This window comes from Conger conger, chromosome 13 (genome assembly GCF_963514075.1).
Source record: "Conger conger chromosome 13, fConCon1.1, whole genome shotgun sequence".
Lineage (NCBI taxonomy): Eukaryota > Metazoa > Chordata > Actinopteri > Anguilliformes > Congridae > Conger > Conger conger.
This window is the reverse complement of record NC_083772.1, coordinates 23728161-23746404: the sequence shown is the minus strand read 5'-3', so window position 1 is coordinate 23746404 and position 18244 is coordinate 23728161. Positions and strand designations below refer to the sequence as shown.

General features: G+C 41.9%; 2 protein-coding genes across 2 annotated transcripts; both read left to right on the top strand.

The window, feature by feature from the left end:
- Positions 1-3233: 3233 nt before the first annotated feature.
- On the top strand, positions 3234-4148 carry LOC133107467 (trace amine-associated receptor 7c-like). Its single transcript, XM_061216455.1, has 2 exons — positions 3234-3930; positions 3979-4148. The coding sequence occupies exons 1-2, from the start codon at positions 3234-3236 to the stop codon at positions 4146-4148; spliced, it is 867 nt and encodes a 288-aa protein (XP_061072439.1).
- An 11872-nt stretch (positions 4149-16020) lies between these two features.
- LOC133107466 (trace amine-associated receptor 13c-like) lies at positions 16021-17022 on the top strand. The gene has a single exon (XM_061216454.1). It carries the CDS (start codon positions 16021-16023, stop codon positions 17020-17022), a length of 1002 nt encoding a protein of 333 aa, XP_061072438.1.
- Positions 17023-18244: the final 1222 nt, after the last annotated feature.

The following is an 18244-nucleotide window of genomic DNA, read 5'->3' as shown; positions in this document are numbered from 1 at the left end:
TATTACTTTTATGCACCTACACACTGCATACTGACTTCCATACAGTAGGTGTCAGACTATTTATTCGTTTATTCATTTATTTATTTATTTAACCACTGTATATCTGTTATTTCTCTTTTGTCTACATTTGGAATATATAATCATGCTTGAAGGTCTGTCCAAAAATGTATCCAGTCAGCAAGAGGTGCCCACAAAAATGTTATAAATTCTTCACAAAGGTCTCCATCAATGGTGCTTGGCTCATTGAATCAATTCTAAATACCTAGCAAGTGTCCTTGCCTTGTGAAACATTGTCAGTGAAGAAAAATGAAGGTATGTAAATGTAGTGTGACTCATTCTGTCCTTGCAACACACAGCCAGTCACCAGTATCAATCCCAGAACAAAACACAGTAAAACACCGTATGACACACAATCTTCTCAAACAGGATATACAGCTCAAGGTTACCATAGTGACCATGTGCAATCAAAAATAAATCATGAATAACCTGTTATAGTACAAGAATGGGCCTTTCGTGATCACATTATAGCAACAGTGCTACAGTGGGAGCTTAGCCTACCATTCACAGCTTTTTGTGGAGAAGGAAAATCAAAATGCATTTTTAGAGATGGCAACTTTACCACAGTAATACTAGTAGTGTCTGGCACCAATTTTGTGCTCTGAATGTCATAGTAAAAGCAGCTGCTATTGTCATAGGAGAAAAGTACCTTCTGAAGTTGCTATTCACAAAAAATATTAGAAAATGAAACAGTTGAAGTCAAGTTCTGGAAGATCAAGAAAGATTCAAGATGAAATGGATTTGGATAGATAGTGTTGCGCCACCACATGCAGCTCGTTCAGTAGATTTGGATAGATAATGTTGCACCACCACGCGCTGTCCACCTGCATGGGCTCATAATAGGTCAGAGAGGAGCAGATAGCAGGGGAAGCTGCAAGGGGAACTTCATGAATGGGAGCGTACCTGGATGGGCAGCCTCCCCTACACCCTCATTCTCTCTCTCACTCCCTGAGCCTGTTATTGGCCATGGACACCAAAGCATCAAATGTGTCCGGTGGTTCGAGAGGTGCTAAACCATCTTTAACAGGCTCTGAGAGGGTGTTAGGGAAGAGAGATTTTAAATGTCCTTCTGCCGTTTCTCCTGCCATAGCCTGGAAAGTGATCGAGAACTCAGCTACAGAGTCATTACCCTGGCGCAGACAGATTAGCTTCATGGCTGCTTCCTGACCAGAGACATTGTGGTCAAAAATCATGGCCATCTTCTTCATAAGGCAATCTACGTCTCGCATAATCGAGGCATCAGAACAGATTAAGGGATCTGCCTAGGCGAGGGCCATCCCAGTTAATTTAAGGATAAAATAAACGCCACCCACGAATCGTGAGAGGTGAACCTGGACAGCTAAGCCTTAAAAAATCTTTAACATTGGGACAGGAAACCCCGACACTTCCCTGACTCCCCAGCATAGCACAGAGGGAGCTGGAGTTTGGGTTCCCTATGGGCGACAGAAGTAGATGGGGTATCATGGGAGAGTGCATGTGTGACTGGGGATGGAGCGGTGGTCGCCAGCTGCTAGTTCATTACATTACATTATTGTTATTTGGCAGACACTCTTATCCAGAGCGACAGACAGTTGATTAGAATAAGCAGGAGACAATCCTCTCCTGGAGCAATGCAGGGTTAAGGGCCTTGCTCAAGGGCCCAACGGCTGTGCGGAACTTATTGTGTGGCTACACCGGAGTTTGAACCACCGACCCAGTCATGTACCGTAACCACTATGCTACAGGCCGCTATGCTACAGTTCCTGTATACAGTCTTCCTGACAGCGCAGCTGGTCAACGGGCTGACCTTGTTGAGCCATCATAGCCTGTTGTTGGGCCTGGAGGGTCTTTAAGCCCCCCCTCATGAGCAGCTATCGCAGCATGCTGATTAGCCAGCACTCGTTTTAGCCCTGGTGGGGTCGCTGGTTCTTCCATAAGGCTTGAGTGTTCTGTGAGGGAGCGGGGATGGAGGACCAGATGCAACCGAAAAGGGAATCTTCAAGTTACCCACAGAACGTGTGATAACCACGAATATAATCCAGGGTTCTCCCCAGTATTTTCTAGGGGAACCACCAGAGGAGAAAGGGGAAAACGCCTCTGGAACTCTCTGCCACAAGACATTCGCAACATTGACACTCTCCTCACTTTTAAATCTAGACTCAAGACACACCTTTTCACACTGGCATATTTAACCTGACCCTGATTGATGAGTTTTATGTTTTATGTTGATAATTTTATATGTCTTGTTGTATATAACATGTTGGTGCTATTGATTGATTAGTTTTTATATGATGTTTTTACTGTGTCTTGTAAGGTGTCCTTGAGTGCTCTGAAAGGCGCCCACAAATAAAATAAAATAAAATAAAATAAAACGGAAAACAGGACAGAAAACCTGGTCGCACAGCGACTTTTTCTTTTTTTATTATTTTGAAACTGTAAAAATTTAAAATAAAAAGTAATCTTGCTTTAAAATTTGAAGAAGTGTGTCATGTTTAACTTTTTACCATTTAGAAGTCAGGTTTGCTTCTGTTGACTTAGTAATTAATTGTTAAGGGCCTTTTTGACCTGGGGCACCCAAGTGTTTTGTACACCACTGTAATTCTGTTTAGTGCTTGTGAACTTGTGTTTTGCTCCATTGTAAATTCTGAATAAGAGCTTTTATGAAATGAATGCAATGTTTTACTCATTTGGATGAAAAAAGGTGATTTTACATAAAATAAATTGTACTGGTATCACTGTACTTCTGTAATAAACAAGTGTACTGGGCCTGGCTCTAATCAAACTCGTGTAACCTCTGATTTTATTATTTGATTACATCACTGGCCAGGTTTTGCTCTATGTCTCCGAACACAACCCCCTGTACAAACACATATAATTTAATCTGATGGGGATTAACAGCCACCAAAAGAAAAAAACAGTGGTAACAACTTTATATAAATGTGACTCAACTGCTCTTAATGATCCAAAAGGACTCCAGACACCAGAAACCTGCATGATGCTACGCTTTTCATGCAAATTCATACAATAGTATTTATTTCTCTTTTAGATTTCTTATATTAAATATAATGACAGAAGGTTTTATTGTTCAGTAATACTGGCGCACGTCATTCATGAATCTCACAGAAGAGGAATCCTGCATCCATTCAAACATTTCCTGTTTGGACAGTTCCCAAACAGCATCTTATGTACTGCTGTATATGTCTGTAGCAGTAGTTGTCTCGCTGACGGTGTGTGGAAACCTGCTTGTGATCATCACCATCTGTCACTTCAAGCAGCTTCATACGGCAACCAATTTCCTCCTGCTCTCTTTGGCGATGGCAGACTGTCTTGTTGGGGTAATTGTGATGCCCCTCTATTTTACTATGTTGATAGATCCACACAGTTGCTTTGGTATATTGTATTGCACAATTTTTAATGTAGCAGCATTTTACCTCACTTGTATATCCATTTATAATGTAGCTTTAATTTCAGTGGACCGATATATTGCTCTCTCCAACCCATTTCACTACTCCATGAAAATGACAGCGAATGTAACTTTGAGGATAATAGCAATACTGTGGTTGAATTCATTAATTTACAATATGGTGCTTCTTTATTTCAATGGAAATACAATTGACATGAAAGCAAACGTCACATGTGGTGAGTGTATTGTTACAGTTCATAACAAATGGTCCATTGTTGACTTCATAATTGTATTTCTTTTGCCATGCTCAATGATTTTAATTTTATACCTGAACATTTTCATTATTGCTACAAAGCAGGCAAATAAAATTAGGAGTGTCAGAAAGTGCCCACAAATACATAATAGCTCAATGGCATCTGAAAGGAAAGCAGCAAAAACCCTTGGAGTTCTAGTGGCAGTATTCCTGCTGTGCTTAGTACCCTACTATGTAAGTACCTTTCTTAATGTCTATTTGAGGAACAGATCTGTGTATTTTACAGTATCAGTTTCAGAGTCTCTAGTATTTTTAAATTCTTCCATCAATCCAATCATTTATGCTCTTTTCTATCCATGGTTTCAGAGGTCTTTTAAACTCATATTAACATTTAGAATATTTGGCACTGACTCTTCCCTTCTGAATGTGCTTGAACGGGAAACAAATGTGAAATGAATGTGATGTTATAAAACGGTTTACTGTACACTGGTTTCATCCTTGTTTTTCAGTAGTGGGTCATAAAACATGTCTGTCCACAATTCTTTGTTAGCTCTACCACTTCTACAAGCACAGGGGTCAGAAACCCTGGTCGTGCTGGTTTTTGTTTTCACCTTAAAATCAGCAACCGATTCAGATCCCAGAAACATGGTGTGGTGAGTTAACTGTGTAATCAACAGCTTTCATTGATAAATTAAATGCTGACTAACAACAAAAGCCAGCAAACCCTGCAGTATCAAAAAGCCCTTTTCTTGCAGTTCCTGACATACCCACCACAGCATTGATTGCCCACATGATCAGTAGACAAGCATTTTCATTATCACATTTTTAATGAAGATACCCATGAAGTTTTTTTTAATACAGTTTAGAAGAATACTGTAAGAAGCTGTTCCTTTTCTTTGCAAGTGTCATTTTAATGTATACTCCCTGGTGTTGTGTATTACAGAACCAGATAAAATTGGACTTGCTTAGCCTATATGTTTTACTGATATTACTGACACTAGAAGCACCAAAAACACATCACCAATTTTCATGATGGTTTGTGAATTGTTTTTTTCTTTCTTTCTTTTTTTCTTGAATTGTTTTTTTTCTTTTTTGGTACTTGAGGCATTTAGTAGAACATCAAAGTACACACAGTAATGATCAGAAACAGTAATGTCAGACACTGAAACATTGTTGATTCATATTCCTCGTGAAACTTCCAAGTTAAGTATATTACCATGCTGATGGGACACAATATTCATATCCCCATTTAAAATGATTTTGTCAACCAATGGACATAAGCACAGCGATGGTCTCTCCAGGGCTGTGGAAGGTGTGTGGGGGGCATCTTATATTGATTAAAAAATCCACTGAAGTGTTCTGCAAGTGTGGCAATCTGTGAAAAAGGAGAAAAAATAAAATAAAATAGAAAAATGTAAAATAACGAATACAACTGAGAAAGAAGTAGAAAATAGATAAAGCTGTGGGAGCTCACACATCTGCTCTCTCCAAGGATAGAAATAAACATAGATTTTTACCAGACCGGAAATATGTTGGCCGGACCTGCAATAAAGGTGAGCTATATTATTCTTATGTATGGAACATTCAATTCAATTCAATTTTATTCGTATAGCGCTTTTTACAAAGGGCCTTTGTCGCAAAGCAGCTTTACAGAGAAACCGGGCCCCAAGAGTACGCCTAGGGCAACAGTGGCAACAAAAAGCTCCCTGGAAACAGGAAGAAACCTTGAGCAGAATCTGACTCAGTAGGGGGACCCATCTGCCGCTGGTTGACACCGGTTTGTAGAAACAATGGTTTTAAACAGAAAACCAGATTAAATAAAAGTACATATATGTCCAATAACTTGAAGCACAGATGTGGTTGAGGGATAGCAGGAGCACCAATGGGTGGCACTGTCAGGCAAGGGGACAGGCTAGGTGCTACAGCTGAATCAGTCGTGGCAGGAGGGAGTTGTACGGCTGGTCTTGGGCTGGAGCTCCAGGCCTGGAGGGGGTGCGCAGGAAAAGTTGGGCTAGCGCTCCGGGCAGGTGCCCAGAGCGGGGAGAAGAGGAAAGTAACATTGTTAGGGGGTCCAGATAGTAATTGTTCAATCACAGCAAAGGAGAACCCCAGCAGAATAAGGCTATAGCAGTGTAGCTAAGGGAAATGGAGACAGTGGCCAACACAGCCATGAGGGTAGGCTTGAGACGGTCACCACCAGACCATGACTGGTTATGCCTAACAAAGCACTACTGACAGCACTGACTGCCAAGTCCACCAGAGACTCTATAGCTTATGCCAGCCACCCACTCCTGCCCCTCAACTATAGGACAGACTAAAGAGATACGTTTTTAGCCTAGCTTTAAATAAGGTGATAGTGTCTGCACCCCGAACATGAGCAGGCAATTTGTTCCACAGGAAAGGAGCATGATAGGAAAAAGGCTCTGCCACCTATGGAACTTTTAGTTATTCTAGGAATAACAAGGAGGCCTGCACCCTGCGAACGGAGTATTCGTGAGGGAGTATAAGGATTCAGTAAATTGTTTAAATACAGAGGAGCAAGCCCATGTAAGGCTTTAAAAGTCAGAAGTAGTATTTTGTCATCTATTCGGAATTTAACAGGCAGCCAGTGAAGTGAAGCTCAAATCTCCTTGTTCTAGTAAGAATACGAGCTGCTGCATTTTGAATTAGCTGGAGCCCTTTCAGAGAGGAATTGAGAGAATCCAGACAAAAGAGCATTGCAGTCATCTAATCTTGAGGTAACAAAAGCATGCACTAGCTTTTCTGCATTATTTAGGGACAGTATCTTCCGAATTTTGGAGATATTCCTCAAGTAATAAAAAGCAACCCGAGAGATGTTTTTAATATGTGCATCAAACGCAAGATCTGGATCAAAAGTAACACCAAGGTCTTTGATGACAGCACTTGAAGTGATGCAAATTCCATCAATGTTTGGCATATCATCAGATAATTTACATCTCAAGGACTTGGGCCCCACTACCATTATCTCAGTCTTATCTGAGTTTAGCAAAAGAAAGTTATGATTCATCCATTTCTTTATGACTGTAAGACAAGCTTCCATTTTTGACAGCTGGACAACTTCCTCAGGTTTGACTGATAGGTACAACTGTGTGTCGTCTGCATAGCAGTGGAAGTTAATGCCATGTTTGCGAATAACTTGTCCCAGGGGAAGAATCTGTAAGGCGGAAATTATTAATTATTAAATTATTATTCTGCCATTATCACTCAGGGCTGGTCAGCTTGCTGGCTTCCTCTGGTATTGTGGCAAAATGTGGCTGTAAAGTAATTTAGGAGCATGCATCATTAACCCCCACTATCTCCGCACGCATACGGGCAGGAGCCTGTGGGGGAAGACTCAGGCCTCCAGCCGTAAAACTCGTTACGACGGGGCAACATCCTTTACGGCACGGGAAGGTTTCAGAGGGCACGGCCTGTTAGGCCCTGACCTTCTCCTGAACCCCCCTTTATTGCTCCCTCCCTCTTTTACTCAGTCACTAAATGATGTGTACAGCATTGGAGGTTTCATGACAAAGTCAGTTTAGATAATATTCATGTTTGGTATTATTCTGATTGTTTCAGTGCGACTGGTGCAATGGTTTTATTTCTGCAACAGCAAACCCTGTACATCATAACCAACCAGGAGAAGCTGTATGGAGCTCTGCCCCAGTGAAAGCCATGTGCCTCAACCCCCCTGCGCTTCCTGGGGAGGCGTGGCTCCAAATTACAGATGGGTGACCCATTTTTTATGGTTAACATCAAAGGCCAGATTTTGGATTTAAGGACAGCAAACTAAGCAATCTGGGAGAATGCAATCAGCCTCCCGTGCACTCCGTGCACGTAATTTCTATGTACAGGGTGTCTGTAGCCAGACTCCCGTATGTAGCTTTTATTACCAGGTATGACTTTTAAGACTCCGTAATTTGGTTTGCATTGTAATGTTTTTTATTTGGAACTAGTATGCAATTACGTGTATGTAACCTGCCTGGTAAAATAAACTGTTAAAACTTGATCTGTTTGGTTTTCCTTACTGACACTCAAAGTTATACAGGGAATGCTTGGTTTACCCCCTCGAACTGGTCTAGGGAGGATGATTATTTCCACTTACTGTATCACGGCGTATAGCACCCGTAGACCTATGTTGGTAAATCCCTCGCCTCCGCATGGTAGTTCATTCATGTCGAGCACAGCCGTAGCTATGTTGGTCTGCTTGGGTCCCTAGGCTGTAAACAGATATACCCGAGAGTAGCTATTCCTGCGACCTCTGTAATGACTACAGATAGCTAGTCAGTTCGTGAGACGTGCACATAACGCGCGATGTGACATGCGGTGGTACCAGCAGAGGATTGTTCAGCGAGTTCTTCTCAGTACAGGATTCCTATAGCGATCAAGTCAAAATTATAAATACGACATCCACTAATGTGGATAACTAATCTAAATTATTATTCTAAAATGGAGTCAGATAAACGAAAGTGAATCTATTGGCCCTATTGTGGAGATTCTGGGTCATCCCGGACCAGTAAAGAGCGGAAGGCAGAGTGGTACTACTGCCTTTGTATCATGGTTTGTTTATTGGCTGATCTAGACTGTCTGCATAGGGGCCACTAATTTTTAATCCTATTAGTATTCTTTCAGCAACACCAGAAGGATGAGCATGCTGATACCTTCAGCCCTCGCAAATTGATAACGATCTGATAGATATGATCTAAACCAAGAGAGAGCCTGTCCACGGAGGCCTACAAGATTTTCAAGTCTATCCAACAGGATCAGGTGATCAACTGTGTCGAATGCTGCACTTAAATCTAGAAGCACAAGTACAGAGATGCAGCCACTGTCAGAAGCGAGGAGTAGGTCATTGAGTACTTTGACCAGGGCCGTTGTGCTGTGGAAGGGTCTAAAACCAGATTGATTGGGGTGCTTCCAATATATAATTGGGGTGAAGAAATTAACAAAGTTGTTTTGAAATGACCTTTTCTAGTACTTTAGACAGGAATGGGAGTTTCAAGAGTCTGTGAAATGTGTCCAGATGCTGAAGAATTGCTATTGCATTGACAATATGTAGGAGTGGTGCACCAATCACTGGTAGTAGCTCCTTCAAAAGCTTTGTTGGGATAGGGTCTAGAAGACAAGTAGAGGATTTTGAACTATGGTATTAAATTCAATTACCTCTATTGGAGTAAAAGAGTTCAGATAGGCCATCGGTCGTTCCGAGGATTGTGCATCTATGTGTTGAGTGGATGGAAGGACAGACCCTATAGGAGGGGTGCTAGAAGAATTTTGAATCTTGTCCCTGATTTTTAAAATTTTGCCATTAAAGAAATTCATGAAATCATTGCTACTAAACGATATTGAGATACAGGGCTCAACATGATTCTTAGTCAATCTGGCAACAGTTGCCTAGGATTGTTTCTATTTTCATCAATTAAGGTAGAGAAATATGATGAACGTGCTGTGGAGAGGGCATGTTTATAGGTTAGTATGCTATCTTTCCAGGCATGGAGGAATACCTGCAATTTCGTAGAGCGCCATTTGTGCTCAAGTTGGCGTGAAGCTTGCTTGAGAGCACGAGTATGGTCGTACCAAGGTGCTAATTTCTTATGGCCAACTTTTCTTAAGAGGTGCGATAGTATCCAGGGTTCTGCAAAGTATGTTATTTATGTTGTCAGTCAGCTGATCAATTGAGTTAATGCTAGTTGTGTATGCATTTTGGCTGGAGCCAAGGAAATCCCCACAGTGCACAAACGAGTCTGGGAGCTCATTAATAAAAGCATTCACAGTCCTGGAGGAAAGCTTACGGCTAAAGTAGAAAGTAGGATCTGGTGACACATGAAAAACTTGTGAAATTTGAAAAGTAATTAAATAATGGTCTGATAAGACAGGATTATTAGGCATGACTGCTATGTTTGCTATTTCTGTGTCATAAATTAAGACCAGATTGAGAGTATGGTTATGGGAATTTGTGGACTGATGTATATGTTGATCAAAGCCAGTGATAGACAGGAATGCTGATCTGAGATGATCACCTTCACTATCCATGTGAATATTAAAATCCCCTGCAATTACAACTTTATCTGAATTAACAACGAGGCTGGAAAGGAAATCGGCAAACTCAACTAAGAAACTTAGGGCAATATATTCATCAGTTTTAAGCCAAGTTTCAGTTAAACATAGGATTTCAATTTGATGATCAGAAATTAATTCATTTACAAGAGTTGTTTTGGAGCTAGTGATCTGATATTAATGTAACCCTAGGTTACACTGAAAATGGCCAAAGACCAGATTACGCCACCTAAGGCCTTGCACCTTAAAACTTGCAGTTCACACTCTTCAGGTTCCCCCCCCCCCCCCCCCCAAACAGAATTAAGCTGTACAAATAAGACAGTGACAGGTATTCCAGTTGACTGGGCAATATTTATTAAATAGATTGACTCATTAAAGAGGAATTAATCAATAGCATATCTTTATTACAAAAATAGGTCATAGTTAAAAGCACACGAGCCATCAGCATATAGAGAGAAAGGCAGGGAAATAGCAAGCACAGGGTACTGGCAGTCCTAAAGTGAGCATAGGTAAGCAATTAGTTAATTTGGCAAACCACAAGAATAATGTGAAAGTGATTATTAACTTTAAGCTTAGCTCACCTCATACAGTGCAGGAAAGGAACCACCCAATGCCCCCAATAAACTGGAACCACGTTCACTGGCTTCTGTTGAGAGAAAAGAGAAAAGTCAGAAAAGTCAATACACTAAGCTAAATGCTCAAACTAGGGGACCAGCCAGTACCCAGAAGCTGAGCTTAGTGGGAAGGAAATCTTATACAAATACAAGCAGCCAAGGGCCATCAAACATTGCCCAATCAAACACCTTGTTTGTAACAAATCAAATAAACAAAAATACATTAAAAAAAACTCAGGCAAAACAGCAATGGCAGACTCCTGCAAATACATACATAAAATTAGTACCAATATTCAACCATAATATAGTGCGTCATATTATAATTCAAACAATTAATGGTACCAGCAATGTTGGCGCATGTATCATACCCGTAGCATAGCACATACATACGCACACAAACCCGTTGCCTTCAGACACAGCAGCAATCTAAAAAAAAAAAAACACATTAACGTTACACTAAAAGCATTTAACCAACAGATCAATAAAATAGGAAAATAACTCAACTACCATAGTCACTGTTTGACACACGGCCGCACTGCAGCCGAACCACAGAAAAGGAGGATATCTGCTGCCTGGCCTTGGCTCTGGTGTCTCAAGAAATTGAATTTCTGAGACTATACGATACATTTCTAGAAAGAAGAGCAGCACCCTCCCACAAGGGGTGAATACCATCTCTTCTCAAAAGACCAGGCCTCCCCCAAAAGGTATTCCAATTGTCTATGAAGCCAACACCGTTTGCAGGGCACCAAACAGACAATCAGTGATTTAGTGATGTTAATCTGGTGTAGATTTCATCACCACGCCGAGAGGGGATGGGACCAGAGCAAATAACTGATTTTGCCAGATCACACACCGATTTAAAATAATCTTTGGTGATCTCCTTCCCTGAGGATGGCACCCCACTGATTCTCCTTGGAGACTTCAACCTCCACCTAGAAGCCTCCCAGGCTGCTGCCTTCCTACCGCTAATCCACTCCTTCGGCCTCTCCCTGCAACACTCTCCTCCAACCCACAAGGCGGGCAATGTCCTAGACCTTGTCTTTGTGAGGAACTGCTCATGCTCCGATTTCACGGTTACCCCTCTGCATACATCTGATCACCACTTCATCTCATTCTCCCTCCCTCTTCCTCCCCATCCTCCTCCCCCTCCTCCCACCCACACTTCCTCAGCCCGCCGTAACCTCCACTCCCTCTCACCCTCTTCCTTTGCCAGCACCGTCACCGCCTCACTCCCCCCTCTCGAATCCTTCTTCAAACTCCCCACTAACCCTGCATCTGCCACCCTCCTTTCATCTCGCTCGTCCGCCTTTGACTCTCTCTGTCCCCCTGTCTCAAAGCCACCTCGCACATCCCCTCCCAGTCCTTGGATATCTGACACCCTCCGTACCTCCAGGGCCAGCCTCCGCGCAGCGGAGAGGAAGTGGGGGAAATCCAGAGACGCTTCAGACCTCACGACTTACCAGTCTCTCCTGGCGGCATTCTCTTCCGCTGTCACTGCCGCCAAAGCAAAATACTATCAAACACAAATTCAGAATTCCGGTTCTAACCCCCGGAAACTTTTCTCTATTTTCTCCTCTCTCCTCAACACACCGCCTCCTCCTCCTCAGTCCTCCTTCGCTGCTGATGACTTTGCTGATTTCTTCGATGAGAAGGTCATCCGCAGATCCTTTACAACCACCGCCCCCCTCACTGTGCCTTTCCCCCCCTCTAGGCCCATCCATTCCCTTTCCACTTTCTCCCCCCTTACAGACTCTGATGTTTCTCAACTCCTGCTCTGCCACTGTCCTACAACCTGTGCCCTTGACCCTATCCCCTCTTCTCTTCTCCAAACTATCACACTTGACATTCTCCCTTGTCAACTCCTCCCTGTCTTCCGGCTGTTTTCCGGCATCCTCCAAGAGGGCCCACATCACTCCGCTGCTAAAAAAGCCTACTCTGGATCCCTCCATCATCCAGAACTTCCTTTCCTTTCTAAAACTATAGAACGAGCCGCTTCTACTCAACTTTCTTCTTTCTTTTCTAACAACAACCTGCTAGACCCCTATCAGTCTGGCTTCAGATCGGGTCACTCGACAGAGACTGCGCTCCTCTCCGTCAGTGAGTCACTCCATGACGCACGAGCAGCCTCCCTCTCCTCTGTCCTCATTCTTCTAGATCTCTCTGCTGCCTTCGACACTGTGGATCACTCCATCCTCCTGTCTGCCCTGTCAGCAACGGGCATCTGTGGCACAGCCCTGGACTGGATTGAGTCCTACCTCTCTGGTCGCCCCTTCCAGGTTGCCTGGGCTGGTTCGGTATCGACACCTCGGCCCCTCTCCACAGGAGTTCCCCAGGGCTCAGTCCTTGGCCCGCTTATTTTTTCTCTTTACACTCATTCCCTTGGCCCTGTTATCACTGCACATGGTCTATCCTACCACTGCTATGCGGATGATACCCAACTCTTCATCTCATTCCCACCATCTGATACACTGGTTTCAGCCCGTATCTCTGCTGTCCCTGAGGGACATCCAGAGCTGGATGGACAACCACCATCTAAAGCCCAACCCAGGCAAGACTGAAATGATATTCATCCCTGGTAATACCTCTCCCCATCTGGATCTCTCCATTTCCCTTGGGGATACCACACTCATGCCGTCACCCAGTGCAAGGAACCTCGGCGTGGTGATGGACAGCAGACTGTCCCTTTCCGAGAACATTGTGGCGGTGACCCGGTCTTGCAGGTTCTTCCTCTACAACATATGGAGAATCTGCCCCTTTCTCACCCCCTACTCGACCCAGCTCCTGGTCCAAGCGATGGTTCTGTCCCGCCTGGACTACTGCAATTCCCTCTTGGCTGGCCTCCCAGCGTCCGCCATCAGACCCCTCCAACTCATCCAGAATGCAGCAGCTCGTCTGGTCTTCAACCTTCAACCAAATACTCACACGTCACCCCCCTGCTTACTTCCCTCCACTGGCTGCCTGTCATGGCTCGCATCAAATTCAAAACATTGGTGCTAGCCTTCCAAGCAGTTAAAGGGTCTTCCCCAGCTTATCTACAAAAAATCATCAGACCCTACACCCCTGCCAGACCTCTTCGTTCAGCCTCCACAGGCCGCTTGGCACCTCCCCCTCTCCGAACCTCCACCTCACGCTCACGACTACTGTCTGTTCTGGCTCCACGGTGGTGGAACGAACTCCCCGTTGAGGTCAGAACTGTAGAATCTCTCCCCATCTTCAAGCGCAAGCTGAAGACACACCTCTTCAAGCAGCACCTCTCCCCATCCCTCCCTACCTCCCTGTGAACCTTAATTGTTGTCTCTGTGACTTGCTTTGTGTATTGGTATTTTTAGTTGACTAGGTAAGCAGTGTTTGGATAGTTAACTTTGGTCACTTTTGCTCTGTTTGTTTGTTTGTTTGTTCAAAAAAAAATAAAAAAATAAAAAAAATTCACGTTTCTCAAAATAGAGTCGCCAATTACCAGAGTTTTTTCAACAGGTTTCACAGCCTGTGTGTTGCTGAGGGGGGAAGACCTGTTGGAAACGTGAATGGGTTGTTGGTGCACTGGTGGCTTAAGTTTTCGACTACGTTCCCGAACTGTAATCCACCCGCCTTGCTGCAAAGGCTCTGCCGGGGTGTTACCTGGAGACAGACTAACTAGTGCATCCGGAACCGAGAAGGATTCTATGAACTTTTCACTATCTCGAATTTCGTATAAGGTACGGATACGAGTTTCCAATTCAACAATCTTCTCCGTCAGCCTAGCATTTAACCTACACTTATCACAGGTAAAGTTATCATTAACTGCGGAGAAGAAATAAGTAAACATATCGCACACAGAGCAGGAGACAGCCCAAGAAGGAAAGGGAAGGCCAGGGTGAGAGATGGGCGATACCAGTGAGCCGAAAACCGCCATTAGAATTCGTAAATAACTTACGTTTTATCCGCCTGTATTTATTCTGTGAGCTTGTGGATGATATAGGACGCAGTGGGAAGTTGGAGCGCCTTATTGATGGTAGAGTAATCCAATGATTATTTTCAGAGTATAGTGTCAAAAATATGTTTATTTATTTTTAAATGTTTATTTTTCTCTGTGTGTTCGTATTAAAAAACACATTTGAGATTTCCAAATATTCATTTTCCAAAAGATTTAATTTTACAGTGACATTTTTGTATTTAATTTTAAAAAGTTACATATTAATGTAAGCAATTGACTACTTTTTACATAAAAACTTGATCAAGGCTGTCTGAGATCAGAAGCAAGGATCCAACCAAAGTCTGCAGAAGAACTGTGGCAAGTTCTCCAACATGCTTGGAACAACCTCCCTGCTGATTGTCTTAGCCAACGCTGTCCTGCAGTTCTATAGCTCAGAGTGATGCAGTTTTAACACCAAAGGGTGGTCACAAAAATATTGATTTCAATCAAGTTTTTAACTATTCTGCCAAATGACTAACTGTAATGTAAAATTCATAGTACTTTTATTTCATAATCTTATCTGAACAGAATCTTATGCAGGTGCCAAAGACCTCTGCACAGTAGTATTGTGCAGAATTTTAGGCACCTGTTTAACATTCTGTACAGATAAGATTCTTTCAAAAATAATTAAATGAAAGGTCCTAAATAAAAGTACTATACATTTTATACATCAAATACAAGAATACATATGATTTTAAGGTGAAAACAAAAACCAGCACACCCTGCGGCTGTCTCAGTCTGTGACTCGGTCAGCCCTGTAAGCCTCTAAATTAACATAGCATGGAGGCGCCTGCTGTCTTATTTCCCTGCTTTGCAAATAAGAGTCAGATATGAATCTAAAGTGCCATTCCCATTAGTGTCTTTTTAACAAATGGGCATGTGCATCTTGCAGTTTTATTATGTCACAGTTTTTATTATTTTAGAAATATGAATACAACAATAATTTGGGACTTCGACGACTCAACATTGTGGATGGGGTTAAGCATGGAGTTGGATCCATTATGATGTGGGGCTGTGTGGCAGTTGGAGGCACAGGAAATATTGAGAGTGGAAGAAAGAATGGATTCCAACAAATATCAAGAAATTTGAAGGTCAGTCCAGACCAATTTGAAGAAATGTGTCACGTTTTACTTCGAGGTCCATTTAGAAGTCAGGTTTGCTTCTGTTCACTTAGATATTAATTGTTTTTGACCTGGGGCGCCCAACTGTTTTGCACACCACTGTAATTCTGTTTAGTTCTTGCGAACTTGTGTTTTGCTCTATTGTAAATTATGGATAAGAGCTTTTATCAAATGAATGCAATGTTTTGCTCATTTGGATGAAGAAAGGTGACTTCACAATAATGAAATCCACTCTGGTACCACTGTACTTCTGGTGTAATCCCCTCTTGTAACCTCTGATTTTATTATTTCATTACATCACTGGCCAAATTTTGTCTCCAAACACAACCCCTTGTACAAACACATATAATTTAATCTGATGGGGATTAACAGCCACCAAAAGAAAAAAACTGTGATAACTTTTATATAATGTGACTCAACTGCTCTTAATGATCCAAAAGGACACTGCAAGACGAGAAAACCTGCATGATGCTACACTCTTCATGCAAACTCATACAATCATATTTATTTCTCTTTTAGATTGCTTATATTAAGTATTATGACAGAAGGTTTTATTGCTCAGTGAAACTGTAGCCACGTCCTTCATGAATCTCACAGAAGAGGAATCCTGCGTCCATTCAAACATTTCCTGTTGGTACAGTTCCCGAACAGCATCTTATGTACTGCTGTATATGTCTGTAGCAGTAGTTGTCTCGCTGACGGTGTGTGGAAACCTGCTTGTGATCATCTCCATCTGTCACTTCAAGCAGCTTCAAACACCAACTAATTTCCTCCTCCTCTCTCTGGCGATGGCAGACTGTCTTGTTGGGGTAATTGTGATGCCCCTCTATTTTACTATGTTGATAGAGCCACACAGTTGCTTTGGTATATTGTATTGCACAATATTTAGTGTAGCAGCATTTTACCTCACTTGTATATCAATTTATAATGTAGCTTTAATTGCAGTGGACCGATATATTGCTCTCTCCAATCCATTTCACTACTCCATGAAAATGACAGTGAATGTAACTTTGAGGATAATAGCAATACTGTGGTTGTATTCATTAATCTACAATGTGGTGCTTCTTTATTTCAATGGAAATATTATTGACATAAAAGCAAACGTCACATGTGGTGAGTGTATTGTTACAGTTCATAACGAATGGTCCGTTATTGACTTCATAATTGTATTTTTTTTGCCATGCTCAATGATTATAATTATATACCTGAAAATTTTCATTATTGCTACAAAACAGGCAAATAAAATTAGGAGTGTCAGAAAGTGCCCACAAATAAATAATAGCTCAATGGCATCTGAAAGGAAAGCAGCAAAAACCCTTGGAGTTCTAGTGGCAGTATTCCTACTGTGCTTAGTACCTTACTATGTAAGTACCTTTCTTAATGTCTATTTGAGGAACAGATCTGTGCATCTTACAATATCAATTCCGGAGTCTCTAGTATATTTAAATTCTTCCATCAATCCAATCATTTATGCTCTTTTCTATCCATGGTTTCAGAGGTCTTTTAAACTCATATTAACATTTAGAATATTTGGCACTGACTCTTCCCTTCTGAATGTGCTTGAACGGGAAACAAATTTGAAATGAATGCGATGTTATAAAACTGTTTACTGTACACTGGTTTCATCCTTGTTTTTCAGTAGTTGGTCATAAAGCATGTAAGTCCACAATTCTTTGTTAGTTCTACCACTTCTACAAGCACAGGGGTCAGAAACCCTGGTTGTAGAGAGCCGCAGGGTGTGCTGGTTTTTGTTTTCACCTTAAAATCAGCAACTGATTCAGATCCCAGAAACATGGTGTGGTGAGTTAACTGTGTAATCAACTGCTTTCATTGATAAATTGAATGCTGAGTAACAACAAAAGCCAGCACACCCTGCAGTATCAAAAAGCCCTTTGCTTGCAGTGCCTGACATACCCAACATAGCATTGATTCCCCACATGATCAGCATATAAGCATATCAGCATATAAGCATTTTTCATTGTCAAATTTTTAATAAGACACCCCTGAAAAGTTTTTTTTTTAATACAGTTTTGAAGAATACTGTAAGCTGTCCCTTATTTTTTTTCTTTGCAAGAGTCATTTTTATGTATACTCCCTGGTGTTGTGTATTACAGAACAAGATAAAATTGGACTTGCTTAGCCTATATGTTTTACTGATATTACTGACACTTGTGTAATTTTGTGGTGTATCTGTTTTTAGACGTACCAAAAACACATCGCCAATTTTCATGATGGTTTGTCAGCAGCATGAGCCAAAGATTTTTCCCATTGTCATTGTCATGACCACCCGGCTCAAGTGGACACACATAATGGGGAGACCACACCGTTTGTAACATTAAATCAAGATTATTTATTAAAGCACAATTCTATAAACTAAAGCATATCTCGAACAACCAAGTCGATATCAAAATTCAGTAAATGGGAAGCAAGAAAAGGCAAATTAAAAGTGTGATGCAGATCAGTGAAATGTATATGTAGTGCAAAGAGGCCAAAAATGACAAAAAGGAGCGAAAAGGTGCTGCAGCCAGCCCCCGTGAAGCAATGGTGCCGGAGCAGAGCAGAGCAGAGCAGAGCCAAAGAGACCGAACAACAGGCAGGAGATGTTTTTAAGCAGTCGTAATCTGTAATCTGTCACAGGTGGAGAGAGCATGCCCAGCACGGCAAAGCCGGGCGTGACATTATAGTTTGAATTACTTTTCTTCCTGAATCATTTTACATATACGTAGCTTTTAACATTTTCACATTTAATAATGTATATTTTAAATTCTATTTTCCTTCATGTATGACAAAGCATTTAGGCCATATAAC